This window comes from Microtus pennsylvanicus, chromosome 1 (assembly GCF_037038515.1).
Source record: "Microtus pennsylvanicus isolate mMicPen1 chromosome 1, mMicPen1.hap1, whole genome shotgun sequence".
Taxonomy (NCBI): Eukaryota; Metazoa; Chordata; class Mammalia; order Rodentia; family Cricetidae; genus Microtus; species Microtus pennsylvanicus.
Window position 1 is genome coordinate 155,844,922 of NC_134579.1, and position 18,622 is coordinate 155,863,543.

The 18,622-nt window shown below is 38.2% G+C and overlaps 1 protein-coding gene across 1 annotated transcript; it reads left to right on the plus strand.

The window, feature by feature from the left end:
* Positions 1–3,108: 3,108 nt before the first annotated feature.
* LOC142859581 (vomeronasal type-1 receptor 4-like) lies at positions 3,109–5,235 on the plus strand. Its single transcript, XM_075989788.1, has 2 exons — positions 3,109–3,984; positions 5,152–5,235. The coding sequence occupies exons 1-2, from the start codon at positions 3,109–3,111 to the stop codon at positions 5,233–5,235; spliced, it is 960 nt and encodes a 319-aa protein (XP_075845903.1).
* The last annotated feature ends 13,387 nt before the right edge of the window (positions 5,236–18,622 follow it).

Genomic DNA, 18,622 nt, shown 5'->3' on the forward strand with positions numbered 1-18,622 from the left:
GTGGCTCACACCTTTAATCCCAGCACTAGAGACATGGAAATGAGAAACTATAGGGCTGAGCAGAGAGAATACTATAAGGTAGAAGACAGGAATTCAAGATTCAGTCTGAGGCTCTGTAGACAGGATCACCTCTTAGGTCTGAGCATTCAGTAGAGGTAAGAACTAGTGGTTCACTGTACTGCTTCTCTGATCTTTTAGTATTTACCACTATATTCCACTCAGGGTTCTTATTATTAAGGCCAGTTAGAAACTGCACTACAAGTACATGGTTTAATCAGTAATATGCTCTTACAACTGGTTATGATGAGCACGTAAGAGCAATCACAAGAGCCTGTGCAGTTTGTTTGCCTCACAATCCTCTAATGACAATACTCACACTGAAAAAGCAATGCCTGGAATGAGATATCATTCAATAAGTTACATTATTAAATTTTATTAAATAACTCATATCTGATGGTAGAATTGTTTACCCATGCTTGGTACCTCTTCTCAAAATCTTATTTGTTTCTCTTCAGTAAGTAATGCCAAATAATATTGACAAGTGATATTTCCTTGTAAAATATCAATTTGTGCAAGTTGGCTCAATTTTTAAAAGCAAACAGAAACAAATTACATTGAACAACTTACATTTCACAAAAGACTACTGTGAATTTGTAGCATCCAATTCATTTTATGGTGTTCTTTGACAATATCAAAAACCTTAGTCATTAAATTTCCCTTCTATATAATGTGATGACACGAGCAGAGATGAAGAAAAATGAGATTGTGTACCATGCACCTCAGACAATCAAGGAACAGAATACACAATTATAGCTGTCAGATCTACCACATTATCTGCTCATTTATGAAGCTGAGATCCCATGACCTCTAGGAAACAGAGCAGATAACAATTTCTCTAAAAATACAAAGTTTAACACAGCTTCTTGCTGTTTCCTGGCAGCATGCCACAGCTCCTTTAAGAGAGGTCTTATGGATTCGCAGGGAGCACCTGTGTGGTTTCAGAATGGCAGCTTCCTGTCCGTGGGCCATGCTGTTAGCACAAACTCTGGCTCTCTTGGGAAACCGAGCATTTGGGTGGGTTTTGTGAGCAGCTTGCTTGATGGCAATGTTGACTGGCTGTGCACCTGAGAATGAGGTGGTGTGCAGGCTCTCAGAGGTGCAAGTTCCTCCAGAACTCTCTGAAGTCTCAATGTTCCCTTAAGAGCTAACAACAGGAACTTGCAATTCTTGCTTGCTAATGGTCACCAGGGGAGAAAAGTTCACATCAAAGTTCTTGTCTATAATGTCCACTGCTACAGCAAGTGAAATAATAATTGCAGGTCTGAGGGGAGGTGAGATCATAGAATCACAGATCATATCTTAGGCACTGGGTGTATCCCTCCAGCTAACCTCCTCCTGATCTTTGTGGGTATGGAGCTGAGATCATCATATCAGAGAGAGAGAGTGCTGAGAGTGTAATAGACTGCAGAAAAGAGAAGAAAATGTGAGTCTTGGTAAGTGATCGTTGGAGATATTAGGACGTGAGACTAAACTGGAGGAGGGACAAAGCCACAGAGGACACAGAAAATCTGAAATAGATCAGGTAGAAATGAATTCAGGGGTCCTAGAAGCACTGAGTTTTAATTCTGACTTAGCCCATTCCTCACTGACAGTGCCTGCTGTGCTCGCTGTCTTACTGAAAAATAAGTCTGGTGTTTATGGAGTCTCAAAACGTCTGTAAAGAAGCAGAGTTTCTTTAAACCCCTTTATGAGAAGATTTTAGTAAGTCACCTGATAAGGGAGTGCCACGTAATCATTGATACTGCTTAGCTTTGGGGGGATTTTTATCTATAAATATTAGTCTCATGGAAGCTTTTATGCACAGTCAGATGTTTGGACAGTGACAGACTTGCTCTTGAGGTCTGCAGGTGATTCATTCACATGGTACTAGTGTCATAGATACTAACATTGGTTTGAATGTATTTTGCTATGAAATATTTGCAAAGAACTTTCATAAATGAAAACAGATTAAAAAGTAAGTTCTCATAATAATAAATTGATAGTAATAATAACTTGTAGCTTCATCAAATAAGTATAATACATATTCAGCACTTCTAGGAGTACAACTATAGTAACTGCATGATTGTAATAACAAGTGGAACATGTTTCATAAAACAATGCAATTGTACCTGTAATTGCATGTAAATGTAGGTCTGATTTGCATAAAACATTTTCCTCTGACTCTGAGTGAGGATGCAATGAATAGAAACAGTATTCTTATTGGTTTGAAAATGGCTAAAATACTATAAATGTCAGTACTTTTCCCTGTGGATGTAGGAAGAGTCATTTAAATGCAGCTATAAATATTATTTCTGTCTGCCCTCAACTACTTGGGTTAATTTTTTTCATGTTTAACAACATTCTCATCAAATATGGGATTAATTATACTTGCATAAGACATTGAAAATGGGGGAGATTGATCACATAGACAAATTCTATGGAATGCCCTATAATCACTTCTAAATTTTTCTTTGAACCTAAAATATTCTAAACATTAATGCTTATTAGCATAGCAATTACACTTTACCTGTGTCAAAGTTCGAAGTTTTTGCTTTTCACATTCCCTGTTACAGCTATATCCTTAATTTATAAAACTTAACTCATTTATCATTAACCCCCAAATCCCTTCATTTATATGTCAATAATAAAATTATTTGTGATCTTAAATTAATCATTTTGTCTCTATATTACCATATTTTCCATGAATTCACGTTTATCTTCCAAAATTAAAGTAAGCCATTTGATTATCGGCCAACTGTTTTGCTGGGTCATGACTGTGTTTCAGACATGAACCAGGCTATGGAGATATTCTGTGCTTTCCTGCTAAGGAGCTAGTGTTACCTCGCTGCACATTCTACACAGTATAAACAGACAAATATTGGAGCATTTTGTGCCTCATTCAACTGCCTTTACATGTTCAATTAATGTCAAAGAGGCACATGCCCTACAGACTGAATTATCTTGTGGACTCATTGAGGATAGAGAATGTTTGTCCAATGATACAGTATAAGTGGCCCAAGCCTCATCTTTCCACATGATTTCCTCAGTCTGGGAGCAGGAACTTACAGCATGGAAGCCAGCGAGCTGTCTATAGCAATGATCTTCTTGTCTTTGACTACGATTGGATTTCTGGGGAATTTCTCTCTTGTCCACCACTACATATTTGTTTACCTAATGAGGTACAGATTAAAGTTTACAGACTGGGTTCTGATGCACTTGATTGTAGCCAACATCTTAACTGTACTGACTAAAGGAGTACCTCAGACAATAGTAGCTTTTGGGTTGAACAACTTCTTCAATGATGTTGGATGCAAATTGACTTCCTCACTTCACAGAGTAAGTAGGGGTGTGGGGATTGGCAGCACCTCCTTCCTCAGTGTCTTCCAGGCCATCATCATCAGCCCCACGAACTCCAGGTATTCAGAGCTTAAAATAAATTTACACAAGTACATCTGTTACTCTGTGTACCTGAACTGGGTAATTCATTTCCTTATTAGCAGTATTAATCTTATGCACATGAGGGCAAAATATGGAAATGAAAGCACAGAAAACTTGAAATCTTTTTTATACTGCTATTCTGTCCGTCATGACCCAACCAGTGACATCTTGTATGCAACATTGTTGTCAGCTCCTGACATTGTTATTCTGGTACTCATGTTATGGTCCAGTGGCTCCATGGTTGTCACCCTGTACAGGCACAAGCAAAGAATGCAACACATGCCCAGGACCAATGTTTCTTCCAGATCCTCCCCTGAGACAAGAGCCACTAAAACCATTCTTCTCCTGGTCAGTACGTTCTTCTCCTTTTACACAATCTCTTCACTCTGTCAACTCCTTGGGGCTGTTCTATATGATCCAGGCTGGTCTCTGGTGCATGTGACAGCAATGGCCTCTCTACTTTTCCCCACTGTTTGTCCTTTTCTCCTCATGAATCATGATTCTCGGGTATCCAGCAGTTGCCAGCCCTGGAAAATTAGTAGACATTTTTCTAAGACCTCTGATCAAGAGCTGAAGTGAAATCTGCTGCCCAGTCCTCACTTGGTTATTGAGTTATTTTGAGAGAATAGTGAGCATAATAACATTCATATCACATGACTTTTGAGGTGATTGAAGTTGAACCTTCTCACTGCTGTGAATGGAAGTGAATATGTTCAGCCACATAGGCATACATAACTGTGTGTGTCCTTTTGTGCACAAGTATGAGAATGGATTTATTTAAAATATATTTACTTTACACATCAAGATATATATTTAGTTCATGGTGTAACAAAAGATTACAAATTATACTGTAAATTAGCTAGACTTTAAGTTTCAGATTAAGATAGTTGTTGAAAAACAATAATTGCTTTGTGTTGTGATTCCTGGACTTTTGGGAATTGAACCTGAAATAAACAAAATAAAAGTTTAATTGAGCTCTATGCTAATATCTAATGTGTTTCCCTGCTCTGGTGCATTCTATGCTACACTCCATTGTTTTAATATGGAAGGTTAAATTTCCCCTGCATTTACATTTCCCCTTGTACGTGACACCATACCTTGCTTCCCTTGTCACATCCCTTGTATCTTACTTCGCTTGTCACATCCACAGCAGACATGTACCTTTAACACCTTTCAATGTACAAGGGGCACACTCAGAGTTCAAAGAAATTTTCCACTTTGGATACAGCTCTGCTTTCATTTCTCAAAATGAAAGCTAATGTAATTGTGCTCACATCTGCCTTTTGAGTACCCCCTTCTATCAGTCTTAAATAGGAGGAAGTTTGAAATCACTGCACAAATTCTCTGAATCCATATTTATTTCACATAAAGGAAATATTTCCGTTGTATAGTTTTTATTTGACTTTTACAATTTCTGGTGTTTTGTATTATTTGTTTCTATGTTTCTATTAATTAATGAGTAGATAATTAATTAATGATAGAACTCACCTCTTTGAAGATCAAAAAATCAATATGAACTTTGAGTTTTTCAGTGCTGGCGTGAAGGACCAGCAGTTAAGTATTGTTCTACTCTCACAGAGCCTAGAGTTAAAGTCCAAGTCCCTCCATCCACTAGCTCAGTATTGCCTGTAACTAAAGATGTAGGGACGCTGTGTCATCTTCTGTAATCACCAGGCACTGAACACATGTGTACAACATCTGATAAAAAAAAATAAATCCTGGCCCCATTGTTTGCCCTTTTGTCTGTGGTTTCCTTGAACTACCAGGTATCCCTGTTTCAGTAATGAGGAGTTCCATCCAGAGGGTGTCCTTGAACTACTAGGAGAACTTGTGTCTGTGCTGAGGAGTTCCATCTAGACAGGAACATTTCCTGCTCTTGCACTGAGGGGACTCACCCAGAGTGTCAGTAATAGCAAGGACTGGACCAAGACACCAAGAATCTCCTGGCTCCATTTGAAGGAAGAGATGGGCAGGCGCCAATGCAAGAATTCCTCCAACAACCTGAAAGGCAACATGACATCACCAGAATCCGGTGATCAGAAAACAAGAAGAATTAGACACCCTACTCCAGAAGAAATAGAAGAAATTGACATTAAACAGAACATTATGAAAATAATAGAGGAACTTAAACAGGAGGTAAAAAAATACCATAAAGATATGGAGATGACAAACAAAAAGGTAGACAAAATGAATAAATCTCTCAAAGATTCCCAAGAAAAACAAAAACAAGAAAAAGCAATCAAACAGGTAAGTTCAAGACTTGAAAAATGAAATGGAGGTAATAAAGAAAACACAAACCAAGGGAAGGCTGGATATGGAAAATCTGGGTAAACAAACAGGAAGTACTGAGACAAGTATTACCAACAAAATACAAGAGAAAGAAGAAAGAATCTCAAACACTGAAGATACTATAGAGGAAATAAACTCACTGATTAAAGAACAAAACAAATCCAACAAATTCTTAACACAAAACATCCAGGGAATCTGTGACACTGTGAAAAGACCAAACCTAAGAATAATGGGGTAGAAGAAGGAGAAGAATTACAGCTCAAAGACCCAGAAAATATAGTCAACAAAATTATAGAAGAAAACTTTCCCAAGATATTCCTATGAAGGTACAAGAAACATACAGAACACCAAATAGACTGGATCAAAAAAATAAGCCTCGCCTCATCATATAATAATCAAAACACAAAACATACAGAATAAAGAACAAATATTAAGAACTGCAAAGGAAAAAGGTCAAGTAACATATATAGGGAAGCCTATTAGAATTACACCTGACTTCTCAATGGATACCATGAAAGCCAGAAGGTCTTGGATAGATGTGCTGCAGACACTAAGAGACCATGGATGCAAGCCCAGACTACTATACCCAGCAAAGCTTGCATTGACCATCGATGGAGAAAACAAGATATTTCAGGACAAAAACAAATTTAAACAATACGTTGCCACAAACCTAGCCTTACAGAAAATACTAGAAGGGAAATCACAAACTAAGGAAGCCAACAACACCCATATTAACACTAGCATCTGACAACCCTCCACCAGCACAGCTCAAAGAAGGGAAACACAAAAACTCTACCACCAGAAAAATAGCCAGACTTAACAATATCAATGGACTCAATTCACCTATAAAAAGGCACAGGTTAAGAGAATGGATATGTAATCAGGATCCAACATTCTGCTGTCTACAAGAAATACACCTCAAACTCAAAGACAGACACTACCTCAGAGGTTTTCCAATCAAATGGTCCAAAGAAACAAGCAGGTGTGATTATACTAATTTCTAACAAAATTGATTTCAAACTAAAATCAATCAGAAGAGATGGAGATGGACACTTCATACTCATAACAGGAACAATTCATCAGGAGGAAGTCTCCATCCTGAATATCTATGCCCTTAATACATAAAACACCCACATATGTAAAAGAAACATTAATAGAACTCAAAGAATACATCAAACCCCACACTCTAATAGTATGAGATTTCAACACTCTGCTCTCACCAATGGACAGGTCAACCAGACAGAAACTTAACAGAGAAATAAGAGAACTATCAGATGTAATGAATTAAATGGACTTAACAGACATCTGTAGAACATTCCACCCAAACAGAAAAGAATAAACCTTCTTCTCAGCATCGCATGGACCTTCTCAAAAGTTGATCACATAATTGGTAACAAAGCAAACATCCATATATACCAAAGAAATTGTAGTAATCACCTGTGTACTATCGGATCACCATGGAATAAAGTTAGAATTCAACAACAATTCTAACCCCAGAAAGCCTACAAACTCATGGAAACTGAACTGTCAACTACTGAACCACCCCTGGATCAAGGAAGAAATAAAGAAAGAAATTAAAGTCTTGAATTCAATGAAAATAAAGACACATCATACACAAACCTATGGGACACTATGAAAGCACTGCTAAGAGGAAAGTTCATATAACCAAGTACCCACAGAAAGAAAATGGAGAAAGCACACATTAGAGACTTAACAGTACATCTGAAAGCTCTAGAAAAAAAAGAAGCAGACTCACCCAGGAGGAGTAGAAGACTGAAGGCTGAAATCAACAAAATAAAAACACAGAAAACAATCCAAAGAATCAATGAAACAAAAAGCTGGTTCCTGGAGAAAATCAACAAGATTGACAAACCCATATCCAAACTAATCAAACGGCAGAGGGAGAATATGCAAATTAATAAGATCAGAAATGAAAAGGGGGACATAACCACAGACACAGAGGAAATTCAGAGAATCATTAGAGCTTACTACAAAAGCCTATATGCCACAAAATTGGAAAATGTAAAAGAAATGGACACTTTTAAAGACAAGTACTGTATACCAAAATTAAATCAAGACCAGATGAACAGTTTAAATAAGTGATGAGGAATTAGAAGCTGTCATCAGAAACCTCCCTACCAAAAAATGCTCTGGACCAGATGGTTTCAATGCAGAATTCTACCAGAACTTTCAAGAGGAGCTAATACTCCTTAATGAGTTACACAAAATAGAAACAGAAGAGACATTGTCAAACTCCTTTTATGTAGCTACAGTCACCCTGATACCAAAACCACACAAAGACTTAACCAAGAAAGAGAATTACAGACCATTCTCACTCATAAACATTGATGCAAAAATTCTCAATAAAATACTGGCAAACCAAACCCAAGAACACATCCAAAAAATTATACATTATGATCAAGTAGGCTTCATCCCAGAGAGGCAGGGCTGGTTCAACATACGAAAATCTATCAATGTAATCCATCATATAAATAAACTGAAGGAAAAAACATATGATCATTTCATTAGATGCTGAAAAAGCATATGACAAAATTCAATACTACTTTATGATAAAGGTCTTGGAGAGATTAGGGATACAAGGTTCATTCTTAAATATAATAAAAGCAGTATACAGCAAGCCAACAGCTAACATTAAATTAAATGGAGAGAAACTCAAAGCTGCTCCACTAAAATCAGGAATGAGACAAGGCTGTCCACTCTCTCCATACTTCTTCAATATAGTGTTTGAATTTCTAGCAATAGGAATAAGAGAACATAAGGAGATCAAGGGGATTCAAATTGGAAAGGAAGAAGCCATGATAATGTATATAAGTGACCCCAAAAACTCTACCAAAGAACTCCTATAGCTGATAAACACTTTTTGTAATGTCCAGGATGCAAGATCAACTCCAAAAAATCAGTTTCCCTCCCATACACAAAGAACAAGGAAGCAGAGAGGGAAATCAGAGAAACGTCACCTTTCATGATAGCCACAAATAGCATAAAGTACCTTGGGGGTAACTCTAACCAAGGAAGTGAAAGATCTATTTGACAAGAACTTTAAGTCTTTGAAGAAAGAAATTGAAGAGCATACCAGAAAATGGAAGGATCTTGGATTGGGAGGATCTACATAGTAGAAATGGCCATTCTACCAAAGCAGTCTATAGATTCAATGCAATACCTATCAAAATCCCAACAAAATTCTTCACAGACCTTGAGAGAACAATAATCAACTTTATATGGAAAAACAAAAAACCCAGGATAGCCAAAACAATCCTATAGCCACACTGATGAATATCTTGCATATCACCATAGAACTTTCAGCTGGTGATAGATGGAGATAGAGACAGAGACCCACATTGGAGCACTGGACTGAGCTCCCAAGGTCCATATGAAGAGTAGAAGGAGGGAGAACATGAGCAAGGAAGTCAGGAACCTGAAGGGTGTGTCTACCCACTGAGATGGCGGGACTGGTCTAATGGGAGATCACCAAGGCCAGTAGGACTGGAACTGATGGAGCATGTGATCAAACTGGACTCTCTGAATCTTGCTGATGGTGGAGGCTGACTAGAAGCCAAGGACAATGGCACTGGATTTTGATTCTTCTGCATGGATGGGCTTTGTGGGAGCCTAATCTCTTTGGATGCTCACCTTCCAGGACCTTGGGCTTTCTATAGGGTAGGGAACCCTGACTGCTCCTTGGACTGGAGAGGGAGGGGGAGCGGGGGAAGGGGAGGGAAGTGGGAGGAGGGGAAGAGGTGAAAATTATCAATAAAAAATAAATTAATTAAAAAAATTAAAAAAAGTTAATCAAATCAAATAAAGTAACCTTAACAAAAAAATAAATCCTAAAATCTCTTTGCTTTGTTGATCCACATGCTCTGTGTTTTGGACACATCCATCCATCCATCCATCCATTCATTCATTCATTCATTCATTTATTTATTTATTAAAGATTTCTGCCTCCTCCCCACCACCGCCTCCCATTTCCCTCCCCCTTCCCCAATCAAGTCCCCCTCCCTCATCAGTCTGAAGAGCAATCAGGGTTCCCTACCCTGTGGGAAGTCCAAGGACCACCCACCTCCATCCAGCAGATATATTCTTGTTGTCTCTTAAGAGACCATGCATCGGAGGCTTTGTACCTTCTGGGATGGTGTTATACTGGAGGAAGCATAGCATATTCTAGCTCAGTCTCATTACCTATATTTCCAACCTCAATTCTTCTGAACTGTATTCACAACCACAATGAATACAATTGCTTTGATATCCTCACTGTATCTATGCAGATTCACTAACATACTGGTCTAAATTCAACCTATGATACAAATAACTTTCCTTTTTTCAGAAATTACCCAGTCTTATGCATTTCATTCTAGAGAAAGAGAAAGGTTAAATAAATATGTTTATTTTTTAATACAAAGTATTAAGTATAGGAACTAACATTTAGGTTTTCCAACATGTTCTGATGGCAGGTATATAAACAAGTTCCTTGTAAAAATGAATATTCATACTTGTTGGTTCACAAGTATTTTTGTGTCATAATGTAAATCAACAGTTTCCACAGATGATTCTCAAAATAACTACTCAGTAAATGTTGTTCTTTTTTTAGCAACATCAATCAGTCATGATTGATCACAAATGCACACTCTTATGAACACACTTTTCTCGTCAATACTTTTGATCCTATGACTAATATCACTTGTGAGGTGTTGTGTCAAGGCTATGATTGACTGGCAAGAAAAGATAGAAATAGCAAGGAAGGTGAAACTCCGTTTAGAGTGTGAGGGATGACAATCTAGGTGATATAATACAGGCTTCAGTAAAAAAAATTAACATGACACTTTCATAATATATTGAGCTGTAAAAATTCTCCTAAGGAAAGTAGTAGTAGTACTACTGACTGTGTACATTATTCTGACCTATTTTTGTATATAAGATGGTATTTTTTATTTTAATTAAAAATAACTAACATTTCCCTTATCCCTTATTTGCTCCAACACATTCCTTGTCCCACTGTCTTGATCCCTCTTAAAATCATTCCCTTTTTTTATTATTACTTGCCCACAAACTTGTATAAGAAAGTAAAACCTACTGAGTCAATTTCATATTGTTAGAATGTATTAGATTTCAAGGCTTACAAACTGCTATTGTAAAACCAATTAGGGGTTCATTGCTGGGAAATCCACATTCTCTCTATCTCTTTAAAGTTTAGAAAAAGACTTTAGGTTCCAGCTAATAGGAGCTCACCAACATCAGCTGGACTGGAAAGTAACAAGCATAGGACCAAACTAGTCCCTCTGAATGGGATTGACATTTGCATGGCATGGGCAGACTTAGGGGCCACTGGCAGTGGCACCAGGATTTATTACTACTGCTTTAAAAGGATTCTATTCTCTCTGGATTTTTACCTTGCTCAGCCTATATATAGTAAGGAGGGTAGTGGACCTTCCACAAAGCAATGTGCCTTCAGCTCTCTGAAAATTGGGGGGGGGGGGGTTGGAGGATGTGTGGAGGTAATGGAAGGAGAGGGAGTGGGAACTTGGATTGGTATTTTATTAAAAAATCTAATAAGTTTAAAAATAAAAAATACCTATTCATCATCTAATGAAAATGATCATATTTTTTAAAATTTCAGTTTATTTATATTATCAATTACATTGATAGATTTTTGTATGTTAAACCAGCCCTGCTTCTCTGGGATAAAGCCTACTTGATCATGATGAATAATTTTTTGTTGGGCTCTTGGATTCGGTTTGCCAGTATTTTATTGAGAATTTTTGCATTGATGTTCATGAGTGAGATTGGCCTGTAATTCTCTTTCTTGGTTGAGTCTTTGTGTGGTTTTGGTATCAGGGTAACTTTACCCTCATAAAAAGAGTTTGGCAATGACCATCCTGTTTCTATTATGTGGAACACTTTGAGTAGTATAGGTATTAGCTCTTATTGAAAGTTCTGGTAGATTTCTGTACTAAATCCATCTGGCCCTGGGCATTATTTGGTTGGGAGGCTTTTGATGACAGCTTTTATCTCCTCATGGCTTATAGGTCTATTTAAACTGTTCACCTGGTCTTGATTTAATTTTGGTATATGGGATCTATCTAAAAATTGTCCATTTGTTTTACATTTTCCAATTTTGTAGAGTACAGGTTTTTGTAGTAGAACCTAATGATTCAATTTGAATGAGCATGGGGACAAACTAGTCCCTCTGAATGTGGCTGACAGTTGGGGAAGGCTGAGGGGCTACTGATAGTGACACTGGGATTTGTCTCTATTGCGTGCACTGGCTTTTTGAGATCCTATTCTCTTTGTATGTAAACCTTGCTCATCCTAGATGTAGTAGGGAGGGCCTTGGACTTTTCACAGGGAGGGGTGGACTGCCCTCTCTTTGGATTGGAGGGAGTGGGGTGGAAGGGTGTGTGAAGGTGTGGGAAGGGAGTGGGAATTTGGATTGATATTTTTAAAGTAATAAAATAAAATAATAATAAAAAATAAAATAAAAAGTAAAACAGAATAAAGAGAAAGAAACTTCAGGAGAACTGGGCAGACATGTTATAACAAACAATTAATAGAAAATTGCTCAAAAAATGAAGACTTCCTTTCCTGGAAAAATAAATACTGAATTTAAAGTGAGTTCAAAGGGCTAGTAGAAGCATTATGTAAAGTCACCAAAGTAACTTATAAATTAGATGCAAAAATCAATAAAGAAACCATAATGAGAAAAGCCAACCAGAACTCAATACTGGGCTTAAGCTGTGATAGCAAAATACAGGATGTGTGAGCCAAAAGGAGAATATGAAAGTCCTGGTCAACAGGATTAAGTATGAGGAACACAGAGAACATTATCTGGGATGAAATTATACAACAGTATATTACATAAAATTTTAATGTATAAATGTCAGAAATGATGGAGGGAGAGATCAGAAAAGGTGTGCTGGGGAGGTAAGTAAAAATAAGTAAAAAAAAAACTATGCAATTTGTTCAATATGAAACTAAAAAATAAATTATTTAAGCAAGCAAAACAAACCAACTGAAGTAGTGAAATTTCTTAATCTGTTTTTATTTCTGTGCAAAACACCATGGTCAAAGATAGCTATGAAGAAATGGCTTTATTTCATTTAACAGCTAACAATCTATTGCAACATAAAGACATGGCAGGAATTCAAGGTAGGAGCCTAGAAGAGGAAACCAAAGAAGCTATGAAGCAACACTTATTACTGGCTTGTAGTCTGTGTCTCACTTAGCTTGCTTTCTTATAAAACCAAGACCACCTGCCCACAATTGGCACCACACACAGTGGGATGATTCCTCTTCAACCATGAATCAAAAAAATACAATATAGAAAATATCTACAGGCACTCTGACAGATTCATTTTCACCACTGAGTATGCCTCTTATGAGATCATCAGAGTTTGTGTTAAATAAATGAAACTAAGCAGGGAAGAGATGTGGAGGTGGAATAAATGACAAGGGAGGAAAAAGAATGATAGAGAAGATGGGTAGAGATGCATTTAAAACCTCCCAAAGAGCAAACCAGGTTGTGGTGCAACATAGTGGATTCTTCATTCTGACATATAGAATAACTCAGTTAACCCAAAAGCTATTGCCTCTTTTTGTTGTACAGATGAAAATATCTCATTTGTGACTCATTTGTGATTTCTCAAAGTCATGAAACATAAAACAATGGAAGGTTAAATGTTTCTACAGGAAAATGTGAAGTCCTTCATCAGGGCTGCTTATGAGCATGCCTTACTTATCAATGAGTGGAAACTGAAGTGCATGGAGCATGTATTTGAATACATCTTTTGTTCCATTCCAATATGGAATACAGAGGAATTTTAACAAAATTATGGGCATAAGACATACATTATTTTATGACTATTTTTATAAAATAATTAAAGGCGAAATATTTTGAGATTGCCCTCTCATGGGTATTATCACTGTGTAGGATTGAAGCATCTGACCCCATAAGTTCAACCCTGTAAGTCTCCCACATGGAAGATATTGGAAGTATTTCATTATCCCCAAATTCCCATTAGTATCTCAGATACCATGATCAGATGCTCAACAATTTTTTTACCATTTCTCAAGATTTCACTGCATCTCAAAGGTAAGACTGCATCCAAGAGATTTCTCTTAAATGTAGATATTTAAATTTATCAATACAGCTCTCTTTGAGTCATTTATGTTATTGTTTCTAGACTTTCATTCATATTCTTGTAAGTGACAAGAATAAAACTTATTGGTTCAGCATGTGGTACTTTAGTATCTTCCAACTCCAACCATTTTCTGTCATCAGTTCCATATCTAGAGTATAAAGAATTTATTTACAGCTCACCCAGAATAGCATCTCACAACAATACCTATGACTGAAAGACAATGTAGAGAGGGAAGTATTACCAGGCATTGGTCACCAAAATTATATTATTTGATGTCATTTTCCTATGAATGACTATTTTCACAAGAGAGCAGAGAAGGAAATTAAGAGTTCTGTAGTGTCTGGCTTGCAGAAGCACCTCCTCACACCCAAATCTATTTCACTAGGGATTCTACCTCTTGATGTGGACTCAGGATCCTAGCATCCCTTTCATTCATGTCTTTTCAGACTTATTTTTTATCCTTCTGTAGCCTGTTGTAGGAGACCCTCCTCCAAAAATAAACTATCATATCCCCCTTTGGGGACTCCACCTTTTAGCGCAGACCTGACCCTTCTATTTCTTTACCACAACATCTTTCATCCTTTCTTCCTACTCTATATCAATTCTTTCTGTGACCTACTAACCTGAAGAGCACACTCTGCCATCAACTCAAGAGCCATCACGTTTGTCAAGTATTCTAATAGGACAACAGCAACGAAAGAATGTTACACCATCCCAATGAATAAGAAAACCTGTTGTCATCACAAAGAGTATATTAAACATCAAAACTACGTATGTGCAAAAAAACACAAACATGATACCCAAGACAATATGCTTCATACAGAACCTGATAAACATGGTAAAATAGACCCTTAGAAATGCAATGTAGCTATTAAACAAGACAAGAACTTCAAAACATTAATTATGTAAAACATTCAAGTACCCAAAAGAAGGCATGAATAAAACCCTTAATGATGACTGTGAAAATAAAAAATTAATCAATAAATGGAGCAATGAAAATATTTCAAGACAAGAAAGTAGAATTGAGACCATTAAAGAAAACTGAAACTTACATGAGACTGAAAACATGTGATGCCAAACAGAAATCACCAGAAATAAAGTTTACCAATACAATAAAAGACATGAAAGAGAGAATTTCAAATGTTGAAAAAAGGGGAGATAAATGGACACTACAGTTGAAAAAAATGCTCATGAAGTTCCCACCAGTTTGCAGACAGATGAGAGCCCTGTCTCCAAACTGTGCACAACCCCAACAATGCACCGGACCTTGACCTTCAAAGATCCACTCTGCCACCCAAACCGATATACCGAAAGATCCTTCCTGGGACCAATCCTCACCCACAACCCCAGCAGACTACATAGACACAGGGACAAACCAAAACAGTTAGAAAAACAGGTTAGTGATTTGCCTCTCCACTGGACTGCCCCAACATCCAAACCCTAAAACCACCAGGGCACATCCCGTACCCCCTCCCATCCCAGCTCCAACAAGGCAGCTGGAACCGACCACCACTTCTGGTGAAAATTCAAGGCTCTGTTGCAGTCTCCAACAGTCAGCAGGAGGTGAGAGCCCTACTCCCAGGCTTTGCCCACACATCCACCACATACTGGGCTCTGTCCCTCCAAGATCCACTATAAAATCCAACCCCATGCTCCTGAAAATTCTCCCACTTAACCTGATGGGCATGGTCGATCAGAAGTTGTAATTATCCAGACCAACTTAAAATAATATTCAGCTTTAATAAACAGAAGAAAGGAAACTTACAAAACCAGGGTTCCAGTGATCCGGGTGTGCAGGGGGCAAAGAGGAAGAACAAGCATAACTGGATGTTTTTATCTGTTTTCTGTGGCCCCAGGGGGCACACCCTAACAGAATGTGGATGGCTGAAGTTCCCATCATCTTCCCCTTTGTCTAATCAAGATCAAACTAAACCCAATACAACTATATAAACTAGGAACAGATACCAAATATAAAATTACAAACAACAAACAATATTAAGCAAGAAACATATAACAAAAGTTTTACTAAGCATTCTATTTCAAGGAGTCTAAATAATGTAAAGGGTAACTACAATTATCTAATCTTCAACTCCATCAAAGATCTGATAAGGGAAGTAATATTACTTAAGCAACAGGAAGTACAAATGATGGAGGAAGGTCATTGGTTAAATAAAAAGAAGCTGCTTGGCTCTCATTGGTTAGGAGATAGGTGGGAGGAGTAAACAGAACAGAACGCTGGGAGGAAGAGGAAGTGAGGTCAGACTCCACAGCTCTCCTCTCTGGAGCAGACGCTTCAGAGAGACGCCATGCCCAGCTCCCAGGCAGACGCACACTATGAAGCTCCGACCCAGGATGGACTTAGGCTAGAATCTTCCCGGTAAGACCGGTGCTCACAGATTATTAGAGATGGGTTGACTGGGATATCAGAATTAGCCAGTAAGGGCTAGAGCTAAGGGCCAAGTAGTGATTAAAAGAATACAGTGTCCATGTAATTATTTCGGGTAAAGCTAGCCATGCAGGTGGCTGGGGTGTTGGGGACGCAGCCCCGCCGCCGCCGCCCATATTACTACAAATGACGCCCAGACGTGTGGCTAACTGAGTCCACAGAAAGCCTGAGAAAGCTTGGAAAAGAATAGAGTAAAGCATGTTTCTTATGGCAATTTCTTGGGTCTACTCTGCTTGCTAGAGGCAAGCAAGCACCTCACCTAAGAGAGACTTCCTGACTCAGCTTCAGCTGCAAACCTTGCAGCTCATTAAGAGGTCCTGCCATGAAACACTTAAACGGTGTTGACGAAAAGCTGAACACATGCTTTTCGGTTTTCAGCCGTAGCAGGAAAAAAGCTGCGCATTTAAAAATGCCGGCTTTCTGGGCCATCCTGCCAGGGCAAACTCTGACTGTTTGAGGCAGGAGGGCCGGCTACTGAGAGAGGACTTGAGTGTTGTTTGTTGTAGCTTGCTGGCTGGCAGGGACCTTGAAACGCCATAGAGGTGTGGCTATAAACATGGCTACAGCCTGTATATCCGCCACGAGGCTGGAAAGCTAAGGAATGGGCTGGATCCAGCCATCAAAGTCACGCCTTTAGTCCTACTGAGATTGCTTGGTAAATTAAAGACTCATGTGGTCAAAAAACAGAGAGATATACAGTAAAAAGAGATTCAAAGACAATGAAAATTTCTAAATGGTTTAAAGTGTGTTAAAAATATATGCAGACTAAAAGTTAAAATTCTTAAAGTAAACCTCTGTGACTTCAAGGTGTGGTAGCACACGCCTTTAATCCCAGTGCCTAGAAGGCAGAGACAAACAGATCTCTGTGAGTTCAAGGTGTAGTAGCAAACACCTTTAATCCCAATGCCTGGGAGGCAGAGACAGGCGGATCTCTGAGAGTTCAAAGACAGCCTGGTCTATAGGGTTATTCCAGGTCAAAGATGTGCACTCAAAAAGCAAAAAGTTAACTTAGGAATGTCACAGCTTAGATTCTTAAACGCCTAGTGATTTAAAGGCGCAAATCAAAAGTGCTCCTGGATAGTAAAAAATTGCAGATTCACAATAGGACAGATTCAGACCACTAAATGAGTCACACTGTTGGATGAATGTACGTAGGCTTGGGAGAGAGAAGAAAAAGAATATAGAGAATAAAGTTAATGGTTTAAAAAAAAAGGTAAAGTCTTTAAAGAGACAGAGTACAGATAGTTAAGAGATTAAAAGAAATAAAGAAAAATAAGCCATGTAAAAATGGAAAATTCACAGAGAGTCTGGATTATGTACATTGTGTTTTCTTTAAAATTTTTGACTGTGAAGGAGCTAAGTACCGAGAGACATTTCATTATATGGGCTGCCAAGTGGAACCAGAATGGATATCATGAGGGTATGATTTCAGAATTTGGGTCTAAGGATATGATGCTTTGGAGAGAGTCTTCTTTTGTTTTCACAGAGGATGAGACCCTGTTCATTTCTTCTATTCCAATTTGGTATGATGGACCACGTCCTCCTGAAGGGTTGCTGTGAACATCTTCAGAAAATTGCTTTGCTCAACTGCCAACTGAGATGACCCTGGCACACAGGTTATACCATGGAAGACCTAATTAACGACACCCCCATTCAGCAGGAAGCAGTTTGGAGAGAAAAAACTGCGCCCATGTTCCCAAATATGGTTTATAAACGTTCTTTTACATTTAAAGGGGGATATGATATAGACATGAATAATTTGCATTAGTATATATTTAGCTTTATTGATAGAGATTTACGGTCAATTTTGTTATATGTATAAATGTTTCTGATGTAACTTTTACTTGATAACTGTTTCGTTATATGTAATTTTGCTATGTTAAAGTTAAAGCCTTTTTTTTGTTTAAACCGAAAAAGGGGAAATGATGGAGGAAGGTCATTGGTTAAATAAAAAGAAGCTGCTTGGCTCTCATTGGTTAGGAGATAGGTGGGAGGAGTAAACAGAACAAAACACTGGGAGGAAGAGGAAGTGAGGTCAGACTCCACAGCTCTCCTCTCTGGAGCAGACGCTTCAGAGAGACGCCATGCCCAGCTCCCAGGCAGACGCACACTATGAAGCTCCGACCCAGGATGGACTTAGGCTAGAATCTTCCCGGTAAGACCGGTGCTCACAGATTATTAGAGATGGGTTGACTGGGATATCAGAATTAGCCAGTAAGGGCTAGAGCTAAGGGCCAAGCAGTGATTAAAAGAA

Bases quoted from the DNA above. Each gene is read 5' to 3' on its own strand.
- LOC142859581 (XM_075989788.1), top strand. From the start codon at position 3,109: ATGGAAGCCAGCGAGCTGTCTATAGCAATGATCTTCTTGTCTTTGACT. The intron at 3,985-5,151 runs GTATCCAGCAGT...TGTAATCACCAG, and splicing joins TCATGAATCATGATTCTCGG to GCACTGAACACATGTGTACA.